A 24,047-nucleotide genomic window follows, 5' to 3' on the forward strand; every position below is an offset into this window, starting at 1 on the left:
TCTCTTCATGACCACTAGAGTACACTGTAGGCAGCCCATGGCTCCGACAACTGGAAACAAAGTGGTGGCAGCCTGTCCCACCCAAAAAACAAAACCTTGTGTGTGGTTTCACTGAAGGTAGGGGTGAGCTACCTCTCTGGAGTGTTTCGCTTGGTTCTTGTTTAAATTATAATGTACTTTGTTTTGGATAATTACAAGGCTAGTTCCTGACGAACCAGAGCTTCACCCATCTCAGGGATTTTGGAATGGACCACCCTGCTGAGTCCTCGTGTGACTGGCACCCCAGTCGCGTGTGAGATGGTGGTCCCCGACCATACCTGCGCTGGTGTCGACTACCCCTCACCATGCCTTAGTTATGCTGCTATAGCATAGTGCTGTCATGGACTTCTCATGTGCCACGCCGTACAACCTCCCCCTCCCCTCTCTCCCCTTCTCTCTTTCATCACCTGCCTATGACAACTCTGCCCGGATTCTGGTCTGTCTGCTGACCCACCACTTGCCCCCTGACAACTTTCTTTCCTGGACAATTCCGACGCCGGACTATTGCACTTTCTCTCACTAAATCATGATTAATGCTTTATCATACCGGATACGTAATCATCCCACCTCTTGTAACTTTTACCTCAGGTGCTTTAAACACCATGTCCTATTCTCCACACCTGACTGTCATATGCATTTGTCATTGTTTACAGACCTTATGTCCGTATTGACCCTAGGCAGATGGGTCAGGCCCTTGAGTCGTGGATCTGCTCGAGGTTTCTTACTATATGTATCTCCAATTCTAGGGAGTTTTTCCTCGCCCCTGTTACCCATGGGCCTTCTTTCTTTCTTCCTTTTCTTTTCTCCCTCTTTTCTTTTTCTCTGATTGCCTACATTCTGTAAAGCGCCATGATACATGTGTAATGTTTTGGCGCTATATAAGCACAATAAATTGAATTGAATTGAAATTGGATAATTGACATCTAATTTCTTGGCGCAGGACTTTGAGTGCAATGGCAATAGTCCCCACATTCTCATAGGTGTTGTAAATGTAGATATTGATAACTGAAAATAATTGGAACCGATTGAAGTGACTCCACTCTCTCGCTGTGAGGACGGTTAGATGAAATTAAATAAAAACCATCATCTGAAGCAGTGCAGCGGATGGTGTCGTTGTGCACAAGCAGTATACTGTCACCAGATGGTGCCAGACAAGCAGTAGCAAGGAAATCGGATCCGACAGTGTCGTAAAATAATGCATGGCACCATTTACGGCCACGCACCGCAACCACCATCTGATGCCCTTCAGAACCTCATACCTCTAGCTACGGAGATCGCTGAAAAATGGTCAAGCTCAGCAAAGAAGCCAAACAGCGGCTCCAGCAAGTGTTCCAGTGTGGGCAGTTTGTTGTCCGGTGGGGTTTCATCCCCACTGTTTTATATTTGGGTCAGTATGATTGGTATATAACAGCAGTGCTAATCACCATAACTAGCATGTTAACAGCCTGCTTGTGAGCTTTGCTCATCTCCACCTCTCACTACGATAGCGAACGTTAGTGTATTCATGCTTAACTTGATAAAGATAATGTCAAGATTGTGAAAATAGAGATAGGTATAAAGGTAAAAACGGCCCTTTAAACCATTGTGCGAAAGTAGCTTCCACACGATTGCTAGCAATTTAGCCACACGGGTATGGAGTAAAACTTGTGCCACCTTAAACCGAATTTGAATATGTTGTATTTGCATTTGAATTGCTGAATTTGAACAATTGTATTGGAAAAACGAATTTGAATAGTATATGTTGAAACTGAATTCATTAGATTGTAACTGAATCTCAGGCAACTTGAAATTGAATACAATATTTTGAAATTGAACTCATTTGCTCTGATACATAAATTATCCTGACTGAAAATTTCGCTCTTGGAACTTTCACATTCAGTTCTCAAAATTCAGTTTCAAAACGTGAAATTCAATTTCAGTCTACCGAGACAAAAACAGCTGGTAGCTCAGGAAAAGCAATCGAGTGCAGAGCTATTGTGATCGCGTGACTAGTGCCGAGCGCGAAGCAGAGCATAGTGTGGGCACTTGGTTTGCACGGTTATTAGATCTGCACGCACGATTCATAAAACACATTCCGATTGTAGGCCTACTGTCTCACCTACCGTTTATGTAATTTTAAACAAATAAAACATTTGTTGCAGTATTATTTCAAACTTCTAGCTTGTCAATCCTTGAAATACAGAACTAGGCTACCCAGCCATCAAACATCGATGTAGCCTAGGCCTACTTACCTACCGTTTTTGTAATTTTAAACAAATAAAAATGTTTTTGCAGTATTACATCTAAAACTTCTAGCCTGTCCATCCTTGAAGTACAGAACTACCCAGCTAGCCATCAAACATCGATGTATGGTCTTACCTACCGTTTTTGTAATTTTAAATAGGCTAAAACATTTTTTACTGTATTACATTTCAAACTTCCAGCCTGTCAGTCCATACAGAACTACTCAGCTAGCCATCAAACATCAATGTACTGTCTACCAATTGCAAACTTCTAGCCTGTCATTCTTTAAAATGTCATGGGCATAACTTTCTCTCGTTTTCGTTTTTCCTACTCAACTACTGCTCTATTTCTTATCCTGGACTGCCACCTACTGGATAGAAAAGGCAACAACCTAGTAATTATGTGAATAAAAATCTACATGTTTGAATGAACAAAAAAGGACAAATCATTACCGTTTTCTTACGTTTAAAGCCACTCTTGTAATACTATGATGTGTAGGCTACCTTTATTTGCTTCCAATTACATATGGTTATGGTTACGCTTTTGTCCAAAGCAACATAAATACAAAACAATATAATACTTAAAATTGAACAGGGAACAAATGAAGATGTTGGTCAGACTATAATAAAGAGAATAGCAATAATAAACAATCATGTCAATTCAATCAATAGCCTAATGACATAAACAATGAGAAAAAAGGGAAAATAGTAATAATAAACAATAATGTACATTCAGTCAATAATATAATAAAAATAACAATAGCATGGTAAGACTACATTATGGAGAATATCAATAATAAACAACAATGTCAAATTAATCAACAGCCTAATGAAAATGAAACAATACTATACAAACCATAAGTGTTAATTCAAGTGCATGTTGAACAGATACGTCTTTAGACCCCTGTTAAAAGACCCAAAACTATCACAGGAACAGAGAGCACTGGGCAACTCATTCCACCAACATGGAACCACTGAGAAAAAGTCTTGAATTTGACCTATGTCTGGTCGACACAACAGACACTCTTCAGAAGACCGCAGTGGGCAGTTGGGGATGTACGTCTTGATCATTGAATTAAAATAACAAGGAGCAGATCCGGTCAGTGTCCTATAGGCCAAAGTGAGAGATTTAAATTTAATTCTGCCTAATAGGGAGCCAATGGAGAGTAACTAGGAGAGGAGTTACATATGTCTTTGGCTGATTAAAGACCAGGCGTGCGGCAGCATTCTGAATCAGCTGTAACAATCTTACTACACAAGCAGGTAAACCAGCTAATAGTAAATTACAATAGTCCAGCTTGGAGATGACCATGGCCTGAACAAGAAGTTGTGTGGAATCCTGTGTCAGATAAGGTCTGTTCTTCCTTATGTTGCAAAGGATAAACCTACATGATTTTGCAATTGCATCATATCTAATATCAGCTGATTACACACATAAACTAAAATTTAGATTGCCCATACATTTGGAAATCCATTTGGAAATCCATCACCACCAATGGCAAACAATTGGTGATGGTGAATTGGCAAACATCAATTCCAGAGAAAACAACAGTGGACATGTTTATTAGTGTGTAAAGTGTTTTACAATATGTGTTGCATCTTGCAAAGATATTTATTAAGAGAAATCAAGCTTCGGTGTCCATGTCTGATCGGTGCCAGTCCATTGTCCTCAGTCTATCTCACTGTCCACTGTTCATTGAGGCCTCTCAACCTATGAAAATAAAACCAACAAACAATCAGTGTTTAGCTTAAAGGTCTACTGTGAGTCTTTCTCGTTAATTGTTTATTCATCTCTGCGCAAAGAGGTCTCATAAGCATCAGGCAATCAGGATACACAAGTCTGTGCACCTAAGAGACAATCAGTTGTTTCTCACACACACATGCATACCTTGGATCGTATACATCATAATAAATATCATTACACCTTCTCTGCACACACACGACTTGGTCAATACAATGAGTTAATTAAGAACCAAGGACATTTCTATCGTCATACAACACATTATTTGCAATCTACACACACATTACTGAAACAGAAGTATCAAGACAACACACAGTTAAAGTATAATAATTAGGTTATTGTAATATACTGTGTCTATTTCTCAATAACTTTTACAAAATCTGCATGGAGTCGATGAAGAAGCATAAATCAGCCTGTAGAAATACTGTTAAACTAGGGTCTCTTGAGTCTTGATCATATTATCGATATAGAACATATTCAGTTTGAAACTCTTAGAAGCTAGCTAGCTACCATTTGCTAACAAAGTTATCGGAATCCAGTTGTCTGGCAACATCACGGCACGAAAAAATTGCCCCACGTAGCATTAGCTAACAGACAACACAACGATGAAAAAAGCTTAACTAGGGGGACATATCCAGTTTTCCATGAATTATACTGTTTAACCTGAGATTGTAACGTGTTCTTACAGGCCTAAAAGGCACAATGATATGACAATGACCAATCATATTGTTCTATCAAAGAGTAACGTTATAGTAGTCTAACTGGTTCTGAACTATGGAAAAAACTTTAACTTAGTCGATGAAACTATGCTGGCTAGCCAGCCAGCGCTAGCATATAATGTACATTATATAAAGTAACGTTAACAGACATGGCATATGATATCAACTTACTTGGACGTTTTCTGATGTGCCAGTCGCTTCCATCTCTTCTTTCTCTGTTCGACACTGTAAGGAGGTTCAGGAGACAGCTTGCTAAGAGGGTGCTATGCTCTTTGCTTCGCGCTCGGCACTTGTCACGCGATCACAATAGCTCTGCACTCGATTGCTCTTCCTTAGCTACCAGCTGTTTTTGTCTCGGTAGACTGAAATTGAATTTCACGTTTTGAAACTGAATTTTGAGAACTGAATGTGAAAGTTCCAAGAGCGAAATTTTCAGTCAGGATAATTTATGTATCAGAGCAAATTAGTTCAATTTCAAAATATTATATTCAATTTCAAGTTGACTGAGATTCAGTTCCAATCTAATGAATTCAGTTTCAATATATACTATTCAAATTCGTTTTTCCAATACAATTGCTCAAATTCATATTCAAATTCATATTCAAATTCGGTTTAAGGTGACACAAGTTTTACTCCATACACGGGTAGCAAATGACGTTGGCAAGGTGTTGACAAGGTGGTTGTCGGATGCCGTAAATAAGTGTTGATATGTGGATATTTGGAGAGTTCCATTTCTGATATGAGAGATTTGTAGTTTGAGTTTGAGGTTTGAAGGAGGTGTTTATGCTGTCATGGGGTACCTGCATGCTATTTTCTCTTATTTCTCTCTTCTCTTTCTTGGATATTTTAGTCACTGTAAGTTAGTGGGGAAAGAGTGTCTGGGGCGTTGAATGGAAGTTGCAGCACGAGTCATCTTCATATCAGAAGGATAACTTAGATAGAGGACAGAGCCCCCGTTGCCAGAGAGGGCTTGGTGCGGCTACAGCTCTAGCCTAAATGCGGGCTTCTTTTGTTTTAAGTTGAGTTGAGGATGTTAAGTTACGTAGTGTCCAGTGAGGAGGGATGCCATTGAAATGTAACGTGAGGTAGTGTGGATAGGTGACCTCCAGGCCACGCACGCAGTACACGCAAGCCAGCGAACATCGGATTTTCGGGTTTCCGCACTCCTTGCCACACTGACGTCACGAAAGCTAGTCATCTACGTAGGGTATGCCCCAATCCCATTTTACCCCACCGTTTCCGCCTCTCAAAACTCCGTCAGTGTCTTTAAATACATTATTATTGTGTCATTCCGGAAATTATGTGCGTGATAGTGAGAGGGATGGGGGCACTTGCTCAAGACCGCCGAAGGAAATGTGGAAGTTATGTTAAGATATGGTTAGTTAGGTACGTTATTAGCCTAATACATCATTCTAATCCCTATTTAATTCACATTCAAGATCATTAGTGGAAATGAAGAGAAAAATGTTATGAAAAATATTAAGGGCATTTTCATGATGGGTGGCCAGCTGTCATTCTGAGTGGGCCTGGATATATTTGCCTTTGATTTACCAGTGAGTATGGGAAATCGCAACTAAAACAGATGTAATGTAGCATACATGCATGAAATGAAATGCAGCCTAAATTTGGCCAACATCAAAGCAATTGCATTGTGGATGGGTGGGTTATGCATAATCAGAAAAAGGAACATAGTTAAGACCATGTTATATCTCAGAGCTAAGACCTTGTGTGTTGTAGACAGTTGGCTAGATTTGCAGGGGTAGTGGATAGGGGGACATCCCAAATGCCTATAAACCACAGAGATGCTGGAGTTGCATTGATAAATTTGGACATGGCTTGCAGAGCAAAACTCGCATTGTCACAAAAACATGTGGGGAACTCCTAAGACGTGCTCAGATTTAATATGGTCAGAGGGAAGTCACAATATGGTATCGGCTCAAGTGTATTTCCTCACATTTTACATACGTAAATAAGGTAGAGTAGCTCTTTCTCCCAAATATTTTAAATGAAATGCCTCCTTGAAATCATCTTGAAATAATAAAAAAAGATTGACACCGGCAGTCTGTTCAAATGAGTTAGAAAATATGTCGAATATCCAGTATCGTGAATCTCTTATGTTCAGTTGAGAGTTGGCAATGCGTTTGCTGTTCGTACACCATACAATTTTCAAGCAATTTCAGTCGGATACTAAATTTCCCAAGTTGTAATGAAATCATGGGAGTTTTTTACTGGAGTCCTGTCATCTAGATTGTTAAATGTAAGTGGTTGTAAGTCAGTCTGAGTCAATCTTTTTCTAGTCGTGACGTTATGACAATATCAAACGTGTTATAATCGCAAGTCTTTTAGTCTTGGCTCATGCAGATACTGACTTGGACGATATAAATGCCAATGGTGAGCTTTCTCCAGCACCAAACAGGAACGGCTAGGGTAGGCTACAGCCGTAGCCTGTATGGTTATTTGTTATCTTGATTCTTATAAATTATTATTATTCCACGTGACAAAACAACTCTACAGCCTAATGACCTGCCCGAAAATACTTCTACGGATCCAAACACTTCACCTTCACCTTGATGTCGTTACATAACACTGCAGTTTGGGGATGTCACTCATGAAACGATGCTTCAGATACACAAAAATATGTTTTTGATGTAAGTAGACTATATGGATAATTTATACAAATCTTTAAAAGTATGTAAAAAATGACCCTGCAAGATTCCTAGTTGTTGCAAATTCACAGTCTGTGACTATACAATCTGTGACTTGTCTTTAGATATGAGAGGGTGTGAGACTGTAGTCTTTTAAACAAATCTTTTCTAAACATTTTCAAAGTCTTCTGATGGGGTAGCATTACTGGGTCATGACATATTTGCAAATATATGTTCATCTCGACACATGCTCCTTTGCAACGAGGGCTGTTTTGTGAGTTCACCAGCGGCGCCATGGAAACGCAATGCCGTATGTGCTTTCTAGCCTTTTTTTCCTCACAGGTGTTAGTTTCGGTTCACACTGCATGGGTTTGTGATCTTAACAAGAAAGAATATTTTTTCACTATATGTGAATCCCCTCAGCTCTCTTATTGTAGATTGTAGATGCACATCCAGGTGAAAGTTCTCAGTTAACTCCCCGGGTTGCAGATAGAGTAATTCCTCCGAATAGTAGGCTACGCATCTTGGTCTCTACTACAGGCAGAGGTGCTTTCTTCAGTTTTTACACTTTCTGGTAAATGGAAAGGATGTGTGTTATAAAAGAAATGTGAAAAAAATGAAAGTGTGCCCTATGGCGTGTGCCTCCATTGATGTCAACGCTTGGTGGCCAGACTTAATTGGCTTGTCTGTTGGACACATCACAGAGGAAGTCATCACATAGCCCCGCCTTTCTGATTGACACGTGAGATGAATTCCTAGAATGGGCCCTGCTATGGGTACTGGGTAGTGAGAAGGTTGCACATCCTGAATACTAATGAAATCTGTGTGTGATCTGACCATCTTCTTAATCATAACATATCTTTACAACCAAAGCGTCTATTTTTACGTATTCGTGGTGGTGGCGGCATTTGCGGTCGAGCAGTAGGAATGTCACCCTCTGTCAATCGGTCAGCCTGCATGTAATTCTGTTTAAAGCTACTGTAGTTTAGCAAATTGGGAAATGGTTGATGGATTCACCTCTCACTTAACTGTTCAATTTATTTATTTTTTATTTCAAGTGCAATATCACCATAAGACATGGTCTCGAAACACTGTACAACAAGGATTTTATTAAAGATTAGGATAAAAAAAATATAAATACATAAAAACACAACAAAATCATTGCAGATATATAGGTACATAAAATTGAAATAAAAAGTGGTACAAGGGTACAAACAAAGATGGAGGAAGTCATAATGATGGTTCATAATGTTTGGAAAAAATAAATGTTTTGAGTTTTGATTTAAAAGTGGTGATAGAGCTGGCTTCTCTGACATGCAACGGAAGGTCATTTCAGAGGTACGGTGCTCCAGAGGCACGGTGTCCTGCCGATATCTTTTTGACTCTAGGAATTTCTAAAAGATTGGTACTCAGGGAGCGGAGTGGCCATGTAGCAGTATAGGGGTTAATCATATTGGCTAGGGTGCAAGGCCATTCAGCGATTTATAGGTTAAAAGGAGGATTTTAAAATCTGCTCTTGCCTCTATGGGTAGCCAATAGAGTGAGATTAAAACAGGAGTTATGTGATCATATCTCCTGGTTCTTTGTCAGTACCCTGGCTGCTGCACTTTTGGACGAGCTGCGTGCTTCTAAGTGAACATGCAAGGAGGCCGGAAAACAGGGCATTTCAGTAGTCTAGCCTAGAAGACACAAAGGCATGAATCAAAGCTTATGCATCACGCTTTGTTAAAATCGATCTAATCTTTGCAATATTGCTTAGATGGCAAAAGGCAGTTTTTGTGGCAGACTTAATGTGGTCTCGGAAGTTTAGCTGAGAGTCGAAAATAAAACCAACGTCAACATCAACAGTTTTGCACTAAATGATGTCGCAACCATCTATGCACACCATCTATGCACACTCTTAAGTTCCTCTGAATTCTTGCACTTGGGAGGCCTTACTACCAAGAGCTCTGTTTTATCAGCATTCAACAGTAAAAAGTACACATCCATTTCCTGATTTTGGATAGGCAGTCCTCTAGTTGGTTCAGTTGGTTCAGTTGTGTGGGGTCTTTGGCATGAGTAGGGACATAGAGTTGAGTATCGTCTGCATAGCAGTGAAACTTTATGTTGAAGGCATTCATAATATTGCCAAGGGGGAGTAGATAAATGCAAAATGAAATAGGGCCAAATACTAACCCCTGTGGCACACCGAAATTTACATTGGCAGGCTTAGAGGAGGTGGTGTTGTCCACGCATTGGGATCTATTTGACAGGTAGGAATGAAACCATGATAAAGCTGACCCTTATATCCCAATGTACCTCTCTAAGCGACTCAGCAGTATTGTGTGGTCTATTGTGTCAAATGCGGCACTTAGATCAAGGACCAGCAACAGGGAAGTTTGCCCAGAGTCTACTGTTAGCAGTAGGTCAATTGTCACTCTGGTCAGAGCTGTTTCGGTAGAATGACAGGAACGGAAACCGAACTGAAATTTCTCAAATAGACTATTCTGGGATAGATGGGTTATGAGTTGGTCAGCAACAGCTCTTTCGAGTAGTTTTGACATAGATAGCAGATTTGATATTGGTCTGTAATTCTGCAAGATTTGTGAATCCTTGTTTGGCTTTTTTAGTAGTGGTTTAATAATTGTTTTTTTAAAGGCTGATGGAACTGAACCCGCTGATAATGACCTATTTACAATGTGAAGATAGGGACTGAGAAAGACAGGTAGTAATTATTTAAATAGACTGGTTGGTGCTAACCATGCTCATGAATGATTCTGGGGAGACGGTGGTGAATTGGGAGAGAGTGCAAGTGGTTTGGGCTATTGAGTCGGCGTCAGCCTCACCGATTGAGGCATCTTATTTCTAATCAGATCAGTTTTGGCCTTAAAAAAAACTTTTTTCAAAAAAAAAAAGTTTTCAGCAGTAAAGTTGACTTTGTTACAGTGCTATTACATGTTACTGTTGTTGCATTGTGCCGCATATTATCACCTTTACTCGAAATCAGGAGGTCAACAACAGGACATCAGGAGGTGCGTAGGTTATGTTATGCTATTAATACACCAGGAATGCCTAAATCATAGAGCCTAGACGGGGAGTAATTCTTGATTCATCGCATTTACAACCCCACTGTGTATTTTGGTTTGCAAGGCACGTCACAGAGAGCAGATTATATGAAGAGCAACAGACTATGGGATAAAAGGCAGTGGAATGAGAGTGTGTTAAGATTGTGCCGTCAGTTTTGCTAAATGGTGTCTCATCTGTTCTGAGCAAAGCAATTTCACAGATGATCCTTGGAAGAAGAAGTGAGCAAGGGAGAGTGAATTTGGAAGATTAGCAGTGTTTGGGAAAATGTTCTGTGGAAGTTTACAGCAGCATGTCTTGAGGATTTCATTTCAGGCCAAACAGTTTCCACTTACTCAGGAAATTTCTGTGACAGGAAATAAGAGTGCTTGTTATCAGTCTCAACCAAAAAAAAGCTCAAACACAATATTTGAGAATGGGTGTGACTGTTCACAGAAAAGAGCTTCTCCTTTTCAATGCAGCACATTGATACAACTTTGTCGAAGAAGTTTAATATATGTTGTCTGTTACATTTTCATTTGAAGAAATAACAAATCCCCCTAACATAAAAGACAAACAAAGCTTTTAGATATTAACTAAAGGAATGGCCCGATCACATTTCTATACTGCATCTGCATTTTGCCCCTTGCACCTTCCCATGACTCTCAAGTCTCTTTGACTTCCAGAATACCAGCAACTACACCATGAGTAATTTCTCTAGAAACAGGAACTGTCCAGGGCACCCACGAGTCTGCAAAGAGCCAATGACTCAATTGGCAGGGCATGTAGTCTAGAAATCAGCTTGTCAATGATGAAACCCCAGTCAATCATCCAGAAATGGGAAACTTTTCAGAAAGGAAAAGTCTGAACATGTATCAGTTCTACAACCCCAAAACAGAAAAGGTTGGGACGTTGTGTAAAATCTGAATAAAAACAGAATGTAATAATCTGCAAATCTCTTAAACTCATATTTGGTTGCAAAAAGGATACAGACCTGTTTCCAGACCTGTCATTGTATGGGCTCAGGAAAACCTGCAGCCAAAATTGTAACAGCTAAAATTGTATTGAGACATGATACAGAAAATGCCACCCTCTTATTTGGGCCTGAGCTTGTTTAGAATGGACTGAGGTAACATGGAAAAGGGTCCTGTGGTTAGACCAATCAAAGTTTTCCATTCCTTTTGGAAATCATTGACTCATCTGGGCTAAAGAGGAGAGGGCCTATCCAAGTATTCAACCTATCCAACTTGTTTTAGCGCTCAGTTCGAAACCCAACCTCTATGAAGGTGTGGAGGAGCATTAGTGCATTAGTGTCTACAGCATGAGCATCTTGCACATTTGGCAAAGCACAATCAATTCTGAATAATGTATACAGGTTTTGAGCAACATATACTGCCATCCAGGTAATGTCTTTTCCAGGGATGACCTTGAATATTTCGGGAAAACAATGCCAAAATGAATTCTGCACATATTTAAATAGTATTTCTCCATAGAGGAAGAGTCCAGGTGCTAAGATGGCCTGTCTGCAGTCCAGATTTCTCAAATTATGTGTGGAATGAAAAGCATGACTAAGAATACCCCATACTGTTGAGCAACTGAAATCCTATATCGGGGAGTAATGGGACAACATTTCATTCTCAAAACTGTAGCAAATGGTCTCCTCAGTTTCTAAACTAGGGATCGACCGATATGGTTTTTTCAGGGCCGATACCGATATCAATTATTACCAAAACAGGAGGCCGATAACCGATATGTAAAACCGATATGTCAGTTGTCAAAAAGGGGGGTAGATAGTAAAAGCGATATGCTGCAAAAATTTCATTCAAAAGCAGTCCACATGGCTCTTCCGGAGATTATCTTTGCCAGTTTGTAAACAAATCCACACATACCATGTCCAGGGGGTACGGTGCAGGCCTTTCATGACCATCATCCTTACTGAGTTTCCAGATAACTGATACTAGGAAAATTACCATCAGCAGCTATGTGTTCAGTGATTGTGATATCAGCAGACCCAGATACTAACGATAAATTGTTGGCATTTAAGGTGTACTAAGTTGTTATTGGTTGTGAAAATGGGGAGCATAGTGATGTTTTTCTCCAGAAAGATCCATAGAAAAGTGGTCAGATCATCAGTGCATTTATCTCTATGAAGCTTGAAGTGTTGATGCAAAACGGTGTTGGTCCCTAATTCTTAATTTCCCCGTATTGAGTTAAAAAAGCGACAAATTGCCTACTTTCTGGCTGCGTTTTACAGCCAGAAAGTAAAACGCTTGCTCAACACTGTTCCATCTATGCATGAAATGGTGCCTTTGGGTTCCATGCATGGTAGGAACATCTATCCTATGTATGTCCTTTCTTCTGAGCGAAGACTGCATCTCTTCCTCTGATAATATATTTGTTATTGAAATCAGTCATTTGAACCTCAAAGCCAGCTTTAAAAGATTCAGAATGAGAAAATCAAATATGTTTGGTTGTTTGTTTTTACAGGATTCAAACGAGGAGCTGATCCTGGCATGCCTGAGCCCTCACTAATAAGGTAGTCTGTCTTTGTCTGCCTGTCTGTCTGTCTGTCTGTCTGCCTGCCTGTCTGTCTATGTGAGAGAAAGAGATTGGGATAAGACATGCTTAGGCAGAAGGCATGATGCTCTCCGTTGTAAATTCGTGGGACTTTGTTCATGTTTGTAACATCGCATACAATCGGATTGTAATAGGTGATTCTGCAGATAGAAGGATGTTCAGTAGGGTCATTCCGTGTCAAATCAGATAAGGTTGTTGCTGCAGCATCTAAAATTTGGTTCAAACCTTGTCAAGAATGGGTCCCATGTCTTCATAGTATTTTCTAGCCTGACGTAGCTATACTCAAATTCTATTCTAATCAAATAAATTCAAATGTATTAGTCACATACAATTATAAAGTGTATATGTAGTGAAACGATTTGTCCACTGTCTCCATGGCTGTGTAATGTGTAAATAAATAAGGAAATAAATAGAAAAAGAAGAGAAGAAAAATAATAACATTTAATGTCTAAAGTGCATGAGGTGTTTCCAACATGCTTGTGTTCTTGCTACAGTCCTCATTCAGTATCCGTATAACTTGGGGATGAAATCTTTTCTGCATTCTCTCTGTGTTGGCCCTCAGGCAGCGATAACTCTTCCCAGAGTGTAGGGCAGAGAAGCGGGCAGTTGTTGGGGTGACTGGGATCTCTGGTGATTTTCTTTACTCTGGACTTTAAAGGGACACCAGGCAAGCCTGATGCTTTTTCTCTATGAAACTCCCCCTCGCTCGGTCTAAAGCTCTTTTCCTTTTCTTTGCATCTTCCGTCAAGGGTTTTCGCTGCTTCTTCGCCGGCTCTGCCATTATACACACGTTTGCAACAATCGCTAGCGTTTCTTTAGCCTGCCTCTGTGCTGTGGATGCAGGATGTAAACTGATCCTGCTTCGGTCGGCGGGTACGATACACTGAACTTGCAAGCGGGATATTCTTCCTACAGGCAGTAGGGGCGGGCGAGAGAGTCTTCATTCGCCCTGTAATGAGTCATTTAACCATATACCGACTTACGAAGATGAGTAATTAACACGAAAACGTTGCCTGGTGTCCCTTTAATCTCCTGATGTATATATTTCCTCTAGGTTGGGTAGTGCACTCCTGGTGATGCGTTCAGCTGATCTCACTACTCTCTTTAGGGCTTTATGGTCTTGCTGAGTGCTGTTTCCATACCAAGCTGTTATATTCCCAGTAATAATACTTTCAATGGTGGCTCTGTAAAAGTTCTTAAGTAATTGCTGAGGTAGCATAAAGTACTTCAGGTGTCTGAGTCATGTACTGCCATACAGTCATGTGTGTATAGGACAGTGGACTTAAAACACAGCCCTGTGGTGCTCCTGTGTTGAGTGTAAGGGATGAAGAGGTGTGGCTACCCACCCTCACCACCTGGGGTCTACCAGTCAAGAAATAGAAATTAAAAATAAATGTACACAGAGATGAATGCAGTCCAAGATCTTCCAGCTTAGTGATGAGTGTAACAGGTTTGATTGTATTAAATGCCAAACTGAAATCTATAAACAGCATTTGCACATAATCCCCTCCCCTGTTATCAAGGTGGGCTAATTCAGTGTGCAGTATAAAATTAATGGCATCATCAGTAGATCTATTAGACCGATAGGCAAACTGCAGGGGGATCTAGATTTTGGGGCAATGAGGAGCAAATGTATAGCTATATATGTCATTGCAACAAAAGCGGTAGTCATTCAGACTGGCAGGATGTGAATATTTTGGAACAGGAACAATTGTTTTTAAAACATGTTGGTACAGTTGACTGGGCTAAAGAGAGATTGAATATCTCTGTGGAGACTGGTGTTCAATGGAACAAGCCCAGATCGAACTTCCCAACCTGTGGGCGGGGCTCAATTCGGGCTGGTTTCCATGCTTATTATTTTCAGCCCTTGAAATTACTTCTTTTTTACAGCCTGAAAATCACATGGTCTGGGAAGCAATGTTTGAGCATTAAAGGTTGTATCAACAATAGCGGGGTAACGTCACTTCTGTTGATGTTCAAACAAAACAGAGAGCTAGCTCGCTACTCCTTCCCCCTCCCTCCCGTGCAATTGAAACTCTCCTAAACGCGCATCTCGTCAGTTATTGGTTGAAACACTCTATTTTGCCTTTGAGTGGTTGCCATTGTTTTGTTGTTGGTAGCAATTGTTTTTGTATACAGATCTCGGAGCCTAGGCTGCCTACAGAGATGCGTTTTTTTGACTGCCTGCTTATGGGGCAGGCAGCAAGCGGATCGTTAGGAAAGATTAGATGAATGTGATCATTTATGTTTGGACCTTTTTTGGCCCTAAACTCGCTGATACAACCTTTAATATTAATGAAACATATTATTCATAGGCAGCCCAAACTTTGTAGGGAACAACTAAGTTCTCAGTATGATTTTCCCTAGAAGACCTAGATTTGGAAAAAAAGTGCAAATTATTTTTCTTTACATACATCTTATTAATGTTTGAGCTCTCCACATATAATGAGCTTGACGATTTTAAGGATTAAACATTAATTAAACGTAATTGTGCACCACCATGCTTTACTGTCTTTGCAGTGTACTGTGCCTTGAATTCAGTGCAATGGGGCAGCAGACCGTTTGACCAATGACCTACATGCACTGAATTCAAGCCACTGTACACTGGAGACAGTAAAGCATGGTGGTGCACAATTCATGTTATGGGGATGCTTCTCATACTGTGGTGTTGGACCTATTTATCGCACACCAGAGATCATGGATCAGTTTCAATACATCAAAATATTTGAAGAGGTCATGTTGCCTTATGCTGAAGAGGAAATGCCTTTGAAATGGGTGTTTCAACAAGACAATGACCCACCAGTTTACACACCAGTAAACGAGCAAAGTTTTGGTTCCAGACTTAGTATAAGTATATATACTCTTTTGATCCCGTGAGGGAAATCTGGTCTCTGCATTTATCCCAATCCGTGAATTAGTGAAACACACACAGCACACAGTGTGCACACAGTGAGGTGAAGCACACACTAACCCGGAGCAGTGAGCTGCCTGCTACAGCGGCGCTTGGGGAGCAGTGAGGGGTTAGGTGCCTTGCTCAAGGGCACTTCAGCCGTGGATATGGGCATGGGAGAGCAGTGCTCAACCACTTCCCCCGCCCACATTTTTCCGACTGGGTCGGGGATCGAACCGGCAACCCTTCGGTTACAAGCCCGAAGCCCTAACCAGTACTTTAGCACTTCATACCCAAAATGACTTTTCCCACGTTGATTTGCGTGTTCCTGCTAGCAACCCCACATACCATACCACATGACCAAAAAATGCCATCACACCTTTTTTATCCTTTATATCTTCATGTGCATTTATTGCAGAGACCTCAATTGATTGGTAAACTCAAATTATTGATGCCATGTGGGTACAAAAAATGAGTTTACAAGACCCTCAATATCACCAGTTTTGCACTTTGTTCCAAATCTTTCCAAACGTTCCAAACAATTTGCCTTATAAAATAAATAATTGCCATGCAGTTCAAACTTCAGTCATACTGATAACGTGTTTGTCTTCCATCCTACACATTTTGGGCAGGCTAGGAATAATACTTTAAGATATTAAGGCCCAAACAAGGCCTCCAAGATAAGTGTAAAAATGATACAAAATCAATTTTAGCAAAATTATAGCAAAATCTGAGGTGGAGCCGCAACCATTTCCTTCTATTTCTATTTATTATTTTTAATTCTGTGCTTCGACTTATTTTAATTCTGTGTTTTGACTTATCTTGTGGAAGCGTGTGTGTCTGTGTGTGTGTGTGTGTTTATGTGTGTGTGTAACCTTGCATGCTACCTCTGCAAAATAATTGCCCTTCTGGGACAAATAAAGTGTTACTCCTACTATTTTCCTGGATTTTGTCCTGTTTTGACACTGAATGACCCAGTAATATAGATTGAACCCTGCATTGAACTTAGGTGCCCTTGTTGAACGTAGAAAGGGCTTGTATACACTAACTGAAGATGCACATCCACATTGAACATATGTTGAAGTATTTGGATGCATTTTTTAAGAGACAACCTTCCACCTTTCCATTGGCAGCGAAGAAGGCATCTAGTAATCAGACTAGTGCACATAGTGTCAAGTCATGAGCAAGGTTTGTTTATTGGATTCACCACTATAAAGTGCTTCTTTCTTCTCACTCCCCACCCTCTCTGGTGTAGTTTGCTGTGGGGCTGAGAGCTTGCAGTGATGACCATGAGAGATCAAGCCACTGTAAGCCATCATCACCACATCATCTCCATCCATGGCTGCCGGCGAAAACCCCAAGGACACACCAGGCACCTCTTGAGAGGACACACCACAGCCAACTGGACCCTCTGCTGTACTGGAGCAGTGTCCAGTAAAGGACAACCTTAGTCTACAGCCTGGTCATATACATCAGTGTCAGTTCTGTCCCCTAAGAGACTGTTTTTTTTTTTTGTAATACTTTACTCTGAAAGTGTCAGCAGGTGTAGGTAATTATGTCCATGAAGTGCTTGTCTTTGTCATTGAGGATTGTGCCGTATACATGTCTGTCCATTTTGATAAGCGTCTATGTTTTATTTGCCCAATAAATTCCTTGAATGTTGATAAAATGTCTCATTCAAAATGATCCATTTCAACAAGAGGAGTCCATTCATTTTTGACTGTTGTTTTAGAGACCTTTAATGTTACAAACAAGTTACAAAACAGTTCCATAGTCATCATAGTGCATCATAGTCAAATGATTACATATAGAATATAAAAATACATACAAAATAATATAAAAAATACAATACAATAATTTATTATATACATAACCAAATAAATAAATATGCAAAAAAAAAACATAAATAGGGCATTTCAAGTTATTTTCAAGTTAATTTAAAGGTGTCAACTCATGAGGTAGCTGATGTCTTCTCTCGCCAAACTTCCTGGTCCGGGTAATGTGGCGCAGAGCTCGATGAGCATCAATGAGAAACTGGTCAAAGCTACGCAGGATAGCTTTCGTTACCGTCTTCCTCTCCCACTGGCTATCTTTGGGGAGAACGTCCTCGGAAATGTTGTCATCATCGGCCCTGTCCTTGGGTTTCTGCTGTGATGACACCGATTGAACCATTATTACAGAGAATAGAAGAAGCTGACACCACCTTGACAATCACATTTCTATTTTCTCTTTTTCTGTAAGCCTTTGTCTTGGAGTTCAAAAATGCTGATTGCTCATAAATTCCTCTTTACCAAGTTCACATAAGATTAGGCCTATGAGTCTTCAGGGGGACAATTCGCATTTCAACTAAATTACAATCAATAGTTGGGTCGTCTCTTGGTAAAGATGATGGACGATCATTAGGCATAATGTGCCGATTTAGATTACGCAGTGAAAATTGGATTAAACCAGAACAATTCTGCAGACAGCCAAACAGAACATTAAAACAACAAATAACACAAGCCTAGCCTACCAAATCTTTGACGAGGTTTTGCAGTGTGCTGGTCCTGTGGATGATTCCATCAACAAGAGTGGACTGGAATTCCTCCTTGACATATTGCATCTGTTTCACATACTGCAGAATGCCAGTGGCGATCCTTCTCAAGCATTTGGACTGCAAATGAACACGGTGGTATGAGTTAAACATGTTGAATTAATTTATAGTGAATGAGTGCTGTATGACTGCTGGCTGTCTCTATGTTAGTCATATGGCACCTGCCTAGGGACTACAGATGGAAAGTAGTTACCTTTACGCTAATTCGGGCATATTTACATGGTGTTTTTATACAACAATGTTCATAAATATGCATGGTACCTATCAAATAAACCAATAATATAAATATCATTTTGTAAGTAGTGGTTTCTATTTGGACCAACACGGTCCAAAGCCTAACATTTGATGCCACGGCCTACCTTGTTGAAGTTGCCAGGGAAGCATCCATCAGATATGCTATTGATTGGTGATTTGATGTCATATGTGTCATCAACGTCCGAGAAGTTCGAATTGAACTGAGAGAAGAAAAAAAAAACATCGAACAAAGCATATTGTCATTTTCAAAAATAGCTACTACGACTCTTACTTAAGACTCTTAACCAGTACTTTATGTTTACCTCTGCCTTTAGTATAGCCACCTCCTCCTGTAGAAGTGACGCTGTCTTGACCACTGGATTATCTGTCTTGGCTTCAAACTCATCTCCCGAGACGTCTCCAGATTCTACGTAGGCTATTGACTTCCCTTCCGTCAACGAGAGGGTAACAGCAAGAAGCGCGCAGATAAGTGAGCCTGCAATGAAGAAAGTGAGAAGCAGGATGAGAGAAAGTCTCGGAGTTGCCTAACCCACCCATTGAACCAATAAGAACCTGAGAAAATTTTGACGCTTCTCTTACTCAGTAGGGAAGGCATTTTGCAGAGAAGATAGTAATGAACACGTTTTGTCCGAATATTTATATAGATTCAAACTTAAGGAAATCCCAAAACCACTCCTACTAATAATTTCATAATGACTTAAAACCGAAAAAAACAGCTGACGTATATTCCGTTGATTTCATTTATCCTGTATGACTGTGGGATGAATAAACATCCTATGAGTAGACGATCGCAGTATTGTGATAAAGCCTACGTAAGTTATTAGGCCTACTAAAACAAAAAAGTTAAATGTATTTACTACCTCATTCCCTCTAGATTTGTTAAGAAAACTAGTCTACATTTAAAGACAACCCACCTTTCATGTAACCATCTGACAGGTTTAGGTAGGCCTACTCATACTTCTGAAATGTACATTATTTTTCAGTTTTGGGTAACCTTACATTTATATATATATTTATATTAAGATTCTGGATTAAAAGATCGGGCAATGTGCCGAGAGACCTGCCACAATAGGCGGCATTTGACCATTAAACCACACAATGATCCAAAACATACAGCCAAACAAGCCAAGAAATGGGTAACATAGAACAATATCAACATTTTAGAGTGGCCCAGCCATAGTCCAGACCTTAATCCGTCAAAAAAGTGCACGAGGCCAGAGTGATGGCAAATAATCGTTCCTGCCTCAAAACCCGGGTTGCTGCTAAAAAGGTGCGTTCTAGAATCATTGTGGAGACATGGAGAGGCTTGGTAGGTATTATATGAACCATTTTGAGAGCTGTGAATGCAAATAAAGATGTTTCCAGTGATTGTTAAAAAAGGGTATGAATAATTTTGGACACGCCATTTTTCATAAAAATTTAAAAAAAGACAAAAACACTTCTTTTTTTGATTCCATGCTTCTGCTTTGTCATGTGGCAGTGTCCTTTTCAGTCAGAACAAACATATCAGTCAAGAGCAAATCAACTTTAAATCAATATTTGCCAGGGGTATGAATAATATATTCATATATTAATAGTATATACCGGTCAAAAGAACACCCCGATGGGGTTTAAGCCGGACACTGCTGGCCACTCCATGTTTTTAAGCTTACCATATTGTGCTGTAGGATGAACCCCTGACCAGCTAGGCACATGAACCAGAGGGTACTGCATGGCGCTGCAGAATGCTGAGGTAGCCGTTCTGGTTCAGGGTGCCTGTCACTCTGTCACCAGCCCTGGATCCAGCTAAACCACCCCAGACCATCACGCTTCCTCCTCCATGTTTGACAGTTGATCACACACTGAGGAACCATCCTTTTGCCTACTCTACGACATACAAAAATCCTGTGTGATGATGAACCAACATTTTGATTAATCAGTCCATAACACCTTCTTCCAGTCTTCAGTAGTCCATTGGCGGTGTTTCATGGCCCAGGCAAGCCTCTTTTTCTTATTGTAACATCTTTGCAACGGCTTTCTTGCTGCAACTCGACCTGTCAAACCTGCAACTCACTATTGAGTTGTGCTTGAAGCTGATGTCCTGTGAGCCGCCTATCATGCAAACTGTTGACTCTCAGAAACTTGTCTTCTGATTCTGTTGTGACTTTGCGTCTGCCAGACCTCTTACTATCAGTTACCCCTGCACTGTAAAACCTAGGAAGTTAACTTAACTCAAATTATTTGAGGAAACCGGATGCCTTGAACCATTTGAGTTTGGTAACTCGTTTAAAATAAGTGTAAATAAGTCATTCAACTGAGTTATGAGTACATGTGTATTTTGTGTTGGGATAACTTACAGGAGTCAAGTAAACTATACTAATTTTATTCACCTAATTTCAACTCGAGTGAAATATTTGCTTTCCACTCATTTCAATTAAGTAATTATGACAAGTAAGAATTACATAAGAATGACAGAAATTAACTATCTGAACACTACCTTTTCTGTTTGAGCAGTGGCTAATATCAATAGAGTGAATGTACTACTCAATCCATTTAACAAAACTGATTGCCTTAAACCATTTAATTTACTGTAACTCATAAAAAATATGTATCAGGAGACGGAAATATATTAAATCCATTTATTATTTGGATAATTTGCAATACAAAAACACAGTTGATGACAGATTCTGTATTTAACAACATTTTACATTTTCAATAAAAACAAATCACAAGTTGTTTGTTAGTAAAAGTGTTTCTTTACTCAGAATGAGGTAGGGATACAAGTGAACAGAACAAAAAAGAAGTGCAACTTTGTCTGCATCCTCCTTTGAGTGAGTGAATGAGAGTGTGTGTGCACACGCATGATGTCCTGTGTGTGTGTGTGTGTGTGCGCATGTGTGTGTGCGCGCGCATGATGTCCAGTGTGTGTGCGCATGATGTCCTGTGTGTGTACACGCATGTCGTCCTGTGTGTGTGTGTGTGTGTGTGTGTGTGTGTGTGTGTGTGTGTGTGCGTGCATGATGTCCTGTGTGTTTGTACATGCATGTCATCCAGTGTGTGTGTGCGTGCGTGCGAATGATGTCGTGTGTGTGTGCGCGTGCGTGTGCATGATGTCCTGTGTGTGTGTGTGCGCATGATGTCCTGTGTGTGTGCGCGCATGATGTCCTGTGTGTGTGCGCATGTCATCCTGTGTGTGTGTGTGTGTGTGTGCGTGCGCATGAGGTCCTGTGTGTGTGTGTGAATGATGTGTGTGTGTGCGCATGATGTCCTGTGTATGTGTGTACACGCATGTCATCCTGTGTGTGTGTGTGCGCGCATGATGTCCTGTGTATGTGTGTACACGCATGTCATCCTGTGTGTGTGTGTGCGCATGATGTCCTGTGTGTGTGTGCGCATGATGTCCTGTGTGTGTGCGCGCATGATGTCCTGTGTGTGTGTGTGCGCATGATGTCCTGTGTGTGTGCGCGCATGATGTCCTGTGTGTGTGCGCATGTCATTATGTGTGTGTGTGTGTGCGTGCGTGCATGATGTCCTGTGTGTTTGTGTGTGTGTACATGCATGTCATCCAGTGTGTGTGTGCGTGCGTGCGAATGATGTCGTGTGTGTGTGTGTGCGCGTGCGTGTGCATGATGTCGTGTGTGTGTGCGCATGATGTCCTGTGTGTGTGCGCGCATGATGTCCTGTGTGTGTGCGCGCATGTCATCGTGTGTGTGTGTGTGCGCGCGCATGATGTCCTGTGTGTGTGCGCATGATGTCCTGTGTGTGTGCGCGCATGATGTCCTGTGTGTGTGCGCATGTCATCCTGTGTGTGTGTGTGCGCCCGCATGATGTCCTGTGTGTGTGTGTGTGTGTGTGTGTGCGCATGATGTCCTGTGTGTGTGCGCATGTCATCCTATGTGTGTGTGTGTGTGCGCATGATGTCCTGTGTGTGTGTACACGCATGTCATCCTGTGTGTGCGCATGCATGTCATCCTGTGTGTGTGTGCGTGTGTGCGAATGATGTCGTGTGTGTGTGCGCGCATGTCATCCTGTGTGTGTGTGTGTGTGTGTGTGCATGTCATCCTGTGTGTGTGTGTGTGTGTGTGTGTGTGCATGTCATCCTATGTCTGTGTGTGTGTGTGTGTGCGTGTGCGTGTGCGCGCGCATGTCATCCTGTGTGTGTGTGTGTGTGTGTGTGTGTGTGCGCATGATGTCCTGTGTATGTGTGTACACGCATGTCATCCTGTGTGTGTGTGTGTGTGTGTGTGTGTGCGCATGTCATCCTGTGTGTGTGTGTGTGTGTGTGTGTGCATGTCATCCTGTGTGTGTGTGTGCATGTCATCCTGTGTCTGTGTGTGTGTGTGTGCGTGTGCGCGCGCATGTCATCCTGTGTGTGTGTGTGTGTGTGTGCGTGCGCATGAGGTCCTGTGTGTGTGAATGATGTGTGTGTGTGCGCATGATGTCCTGTGTATGTGTGTACACGCATGTCATCCTGTGTGTGTGTGCGCGCATGATGTCTTGTGTGTGTGCGCATGTCCTCCTGTGGTTGTGTGTGTGTGTGTGCGCATGTCGTCCTGTGCGTGTGTGTGCGCATGTCGTCCTGTGCGTGTGTGTGCGCATGTCATCCTGTGTGTGTGTGTGCGCATGTCATCCTGTGTGTGTGTGTGTGTGTGTGTGTGTGTGTACATGCATGTCATCCTGTGTGTGTGTGAATGAAGTGTGTGTGCGCATGATGTCCTGTTTATGTGTGTACACGCATGTCATCCTGTGTGTGTGTGTGCGCGCATGATGTCCTGTGTGTGTGTGCGCGCATGATGTCCTGTGTGTGTGTGCGCGCGCGCATGATGTCCTGTGTGTGATGTCCTGTGTGTGTGTGTGCGCGCATGTCCTCCTGTGGTTGTGTGTGTGTGTGTGTGTGTGTGCGCGCATGTCATCCTGTGTGTGTGTGCGTGCGCGCATGATGTCCTGTGTGTGTGTACACGCATGTAATCCTGTGTGTGTGTGCGCATGATGTCCTGTTGAGCACAGAAAGGAACAAGACCTGGTGTGTCCTCATCTGTGATTGCCAACAGCGCGACTGCTCCTCCTTGGTTCTCATTAAAGTCTTCTTCCTGAAAATGTTGCAAATACACATGTTGTACATAATTATTAAATACACTATTATTCATAGAAGTGTGAATGTGTGTGTGTGAGAATGAATTTGTATGTGAGAGGAGGTAGTGTCGGTCTAACGGTTCCTACACACAGTTGCGTTCCGTCAACGCATGCCAGCGGGTGTTCCCGACGGTAGCTATGCAATTGACTTGAAGTATAACCGTAATTTGATTGGTTGGTGCTGTCAGTCGATTGGCTTGATTGGCCGGTGC

At 41.3% G+C, this 24,047-nt stretch overlaps 2 protein-coding genes and 1 long non-coding RNA gene across 3 annotated transcripts; 1 reads left to right on the top strand and 2 right to left on the bottom strand.

Annotated features, from left to right (window-relative positions):
- Positions 1 to 1,247: 1,247 nt before the first annotated feature.
- Positions 1,248 to 17,574, top strand: tomm7 (translocase of outer mitochondrial membrane 7 homolog (yeast)). The gene is made up of 3 exons (XM_076302143.1): positions 1,248 to 1,426; positions 12,896 to 12,944; positions 17,131 to 17,574. The coding sequence occupies exons 1-3, from the start codon at positions 1,324 to 1,326 to the stop codon at positions 17,144 to 17,146; spliced, it is 168 nt and encodes a 55-aa protein (XP_076158258.1). The 5' UTR covers positions 1,248 to 1,323; the 3' UTR covers positions 17,147 to 17,574.
- Positions 3,809 to 5,281, bottom strand: LOC143140216 (uncharacterized). Its single transcript, XR_012990584.1, has 2 exons — positions 4,893 to 5,281; positions 3,809 to 3,972 (listed from the first exon to the last, which is right to left on the bottom strand). It is a non-coding gene; the product is annotated as an uncharacterized LOC143140216 (long non-coding RNA).
- Positions 17,575 to 17,790: 216 nt separating the features above from the next.
- il6 (interleukin 6 (interferon, beta 2)) lies at positions 17,791 to 20,527 on the bottom strand. The gene is made up of 5 exons (XM_076300843.1): positions 20,432 to 20,527; positions 19,026 to 19,247; positions 18,828 to 18,923; positions 18,388 to 18,528; positions 17,791 to 18,023 (listed from the first exon to the last, which is right to left on the bottom strand). Exons 1-5 carry the CDS (start codon positions 20,525 to 20,527, stop codon positions 17,808 to 17,810), a joined length of 771 nt encoding a protein of 256 aa, XP_076156958.1. The 3' UTR covers positions 17,791 to 17,807.
- Positions 20,528 to 24,047: the final 3,520 nt, after the last annotated feature.

This window comes from Alosa pseudoharengus, unplaced genomic scaffold (assembly GCF_046254945.1).
Source record: "Alosa pseudoharengus isolate Yale_2024_CS ecotype anadromous, Long Island Sound unplaced genomic scaffold, YU_APseudo_1.1 YU_APseudo_1.1_scf_23, whole genome shotgun sequence".
NCBI classification, from domain to species: domain Eukaryota; kingdom Metazoa; phylum Chordata; class Actinopteri; order Clupeiformes; family Clupeidae; genus Alosa; species Alosa pseudoharengus.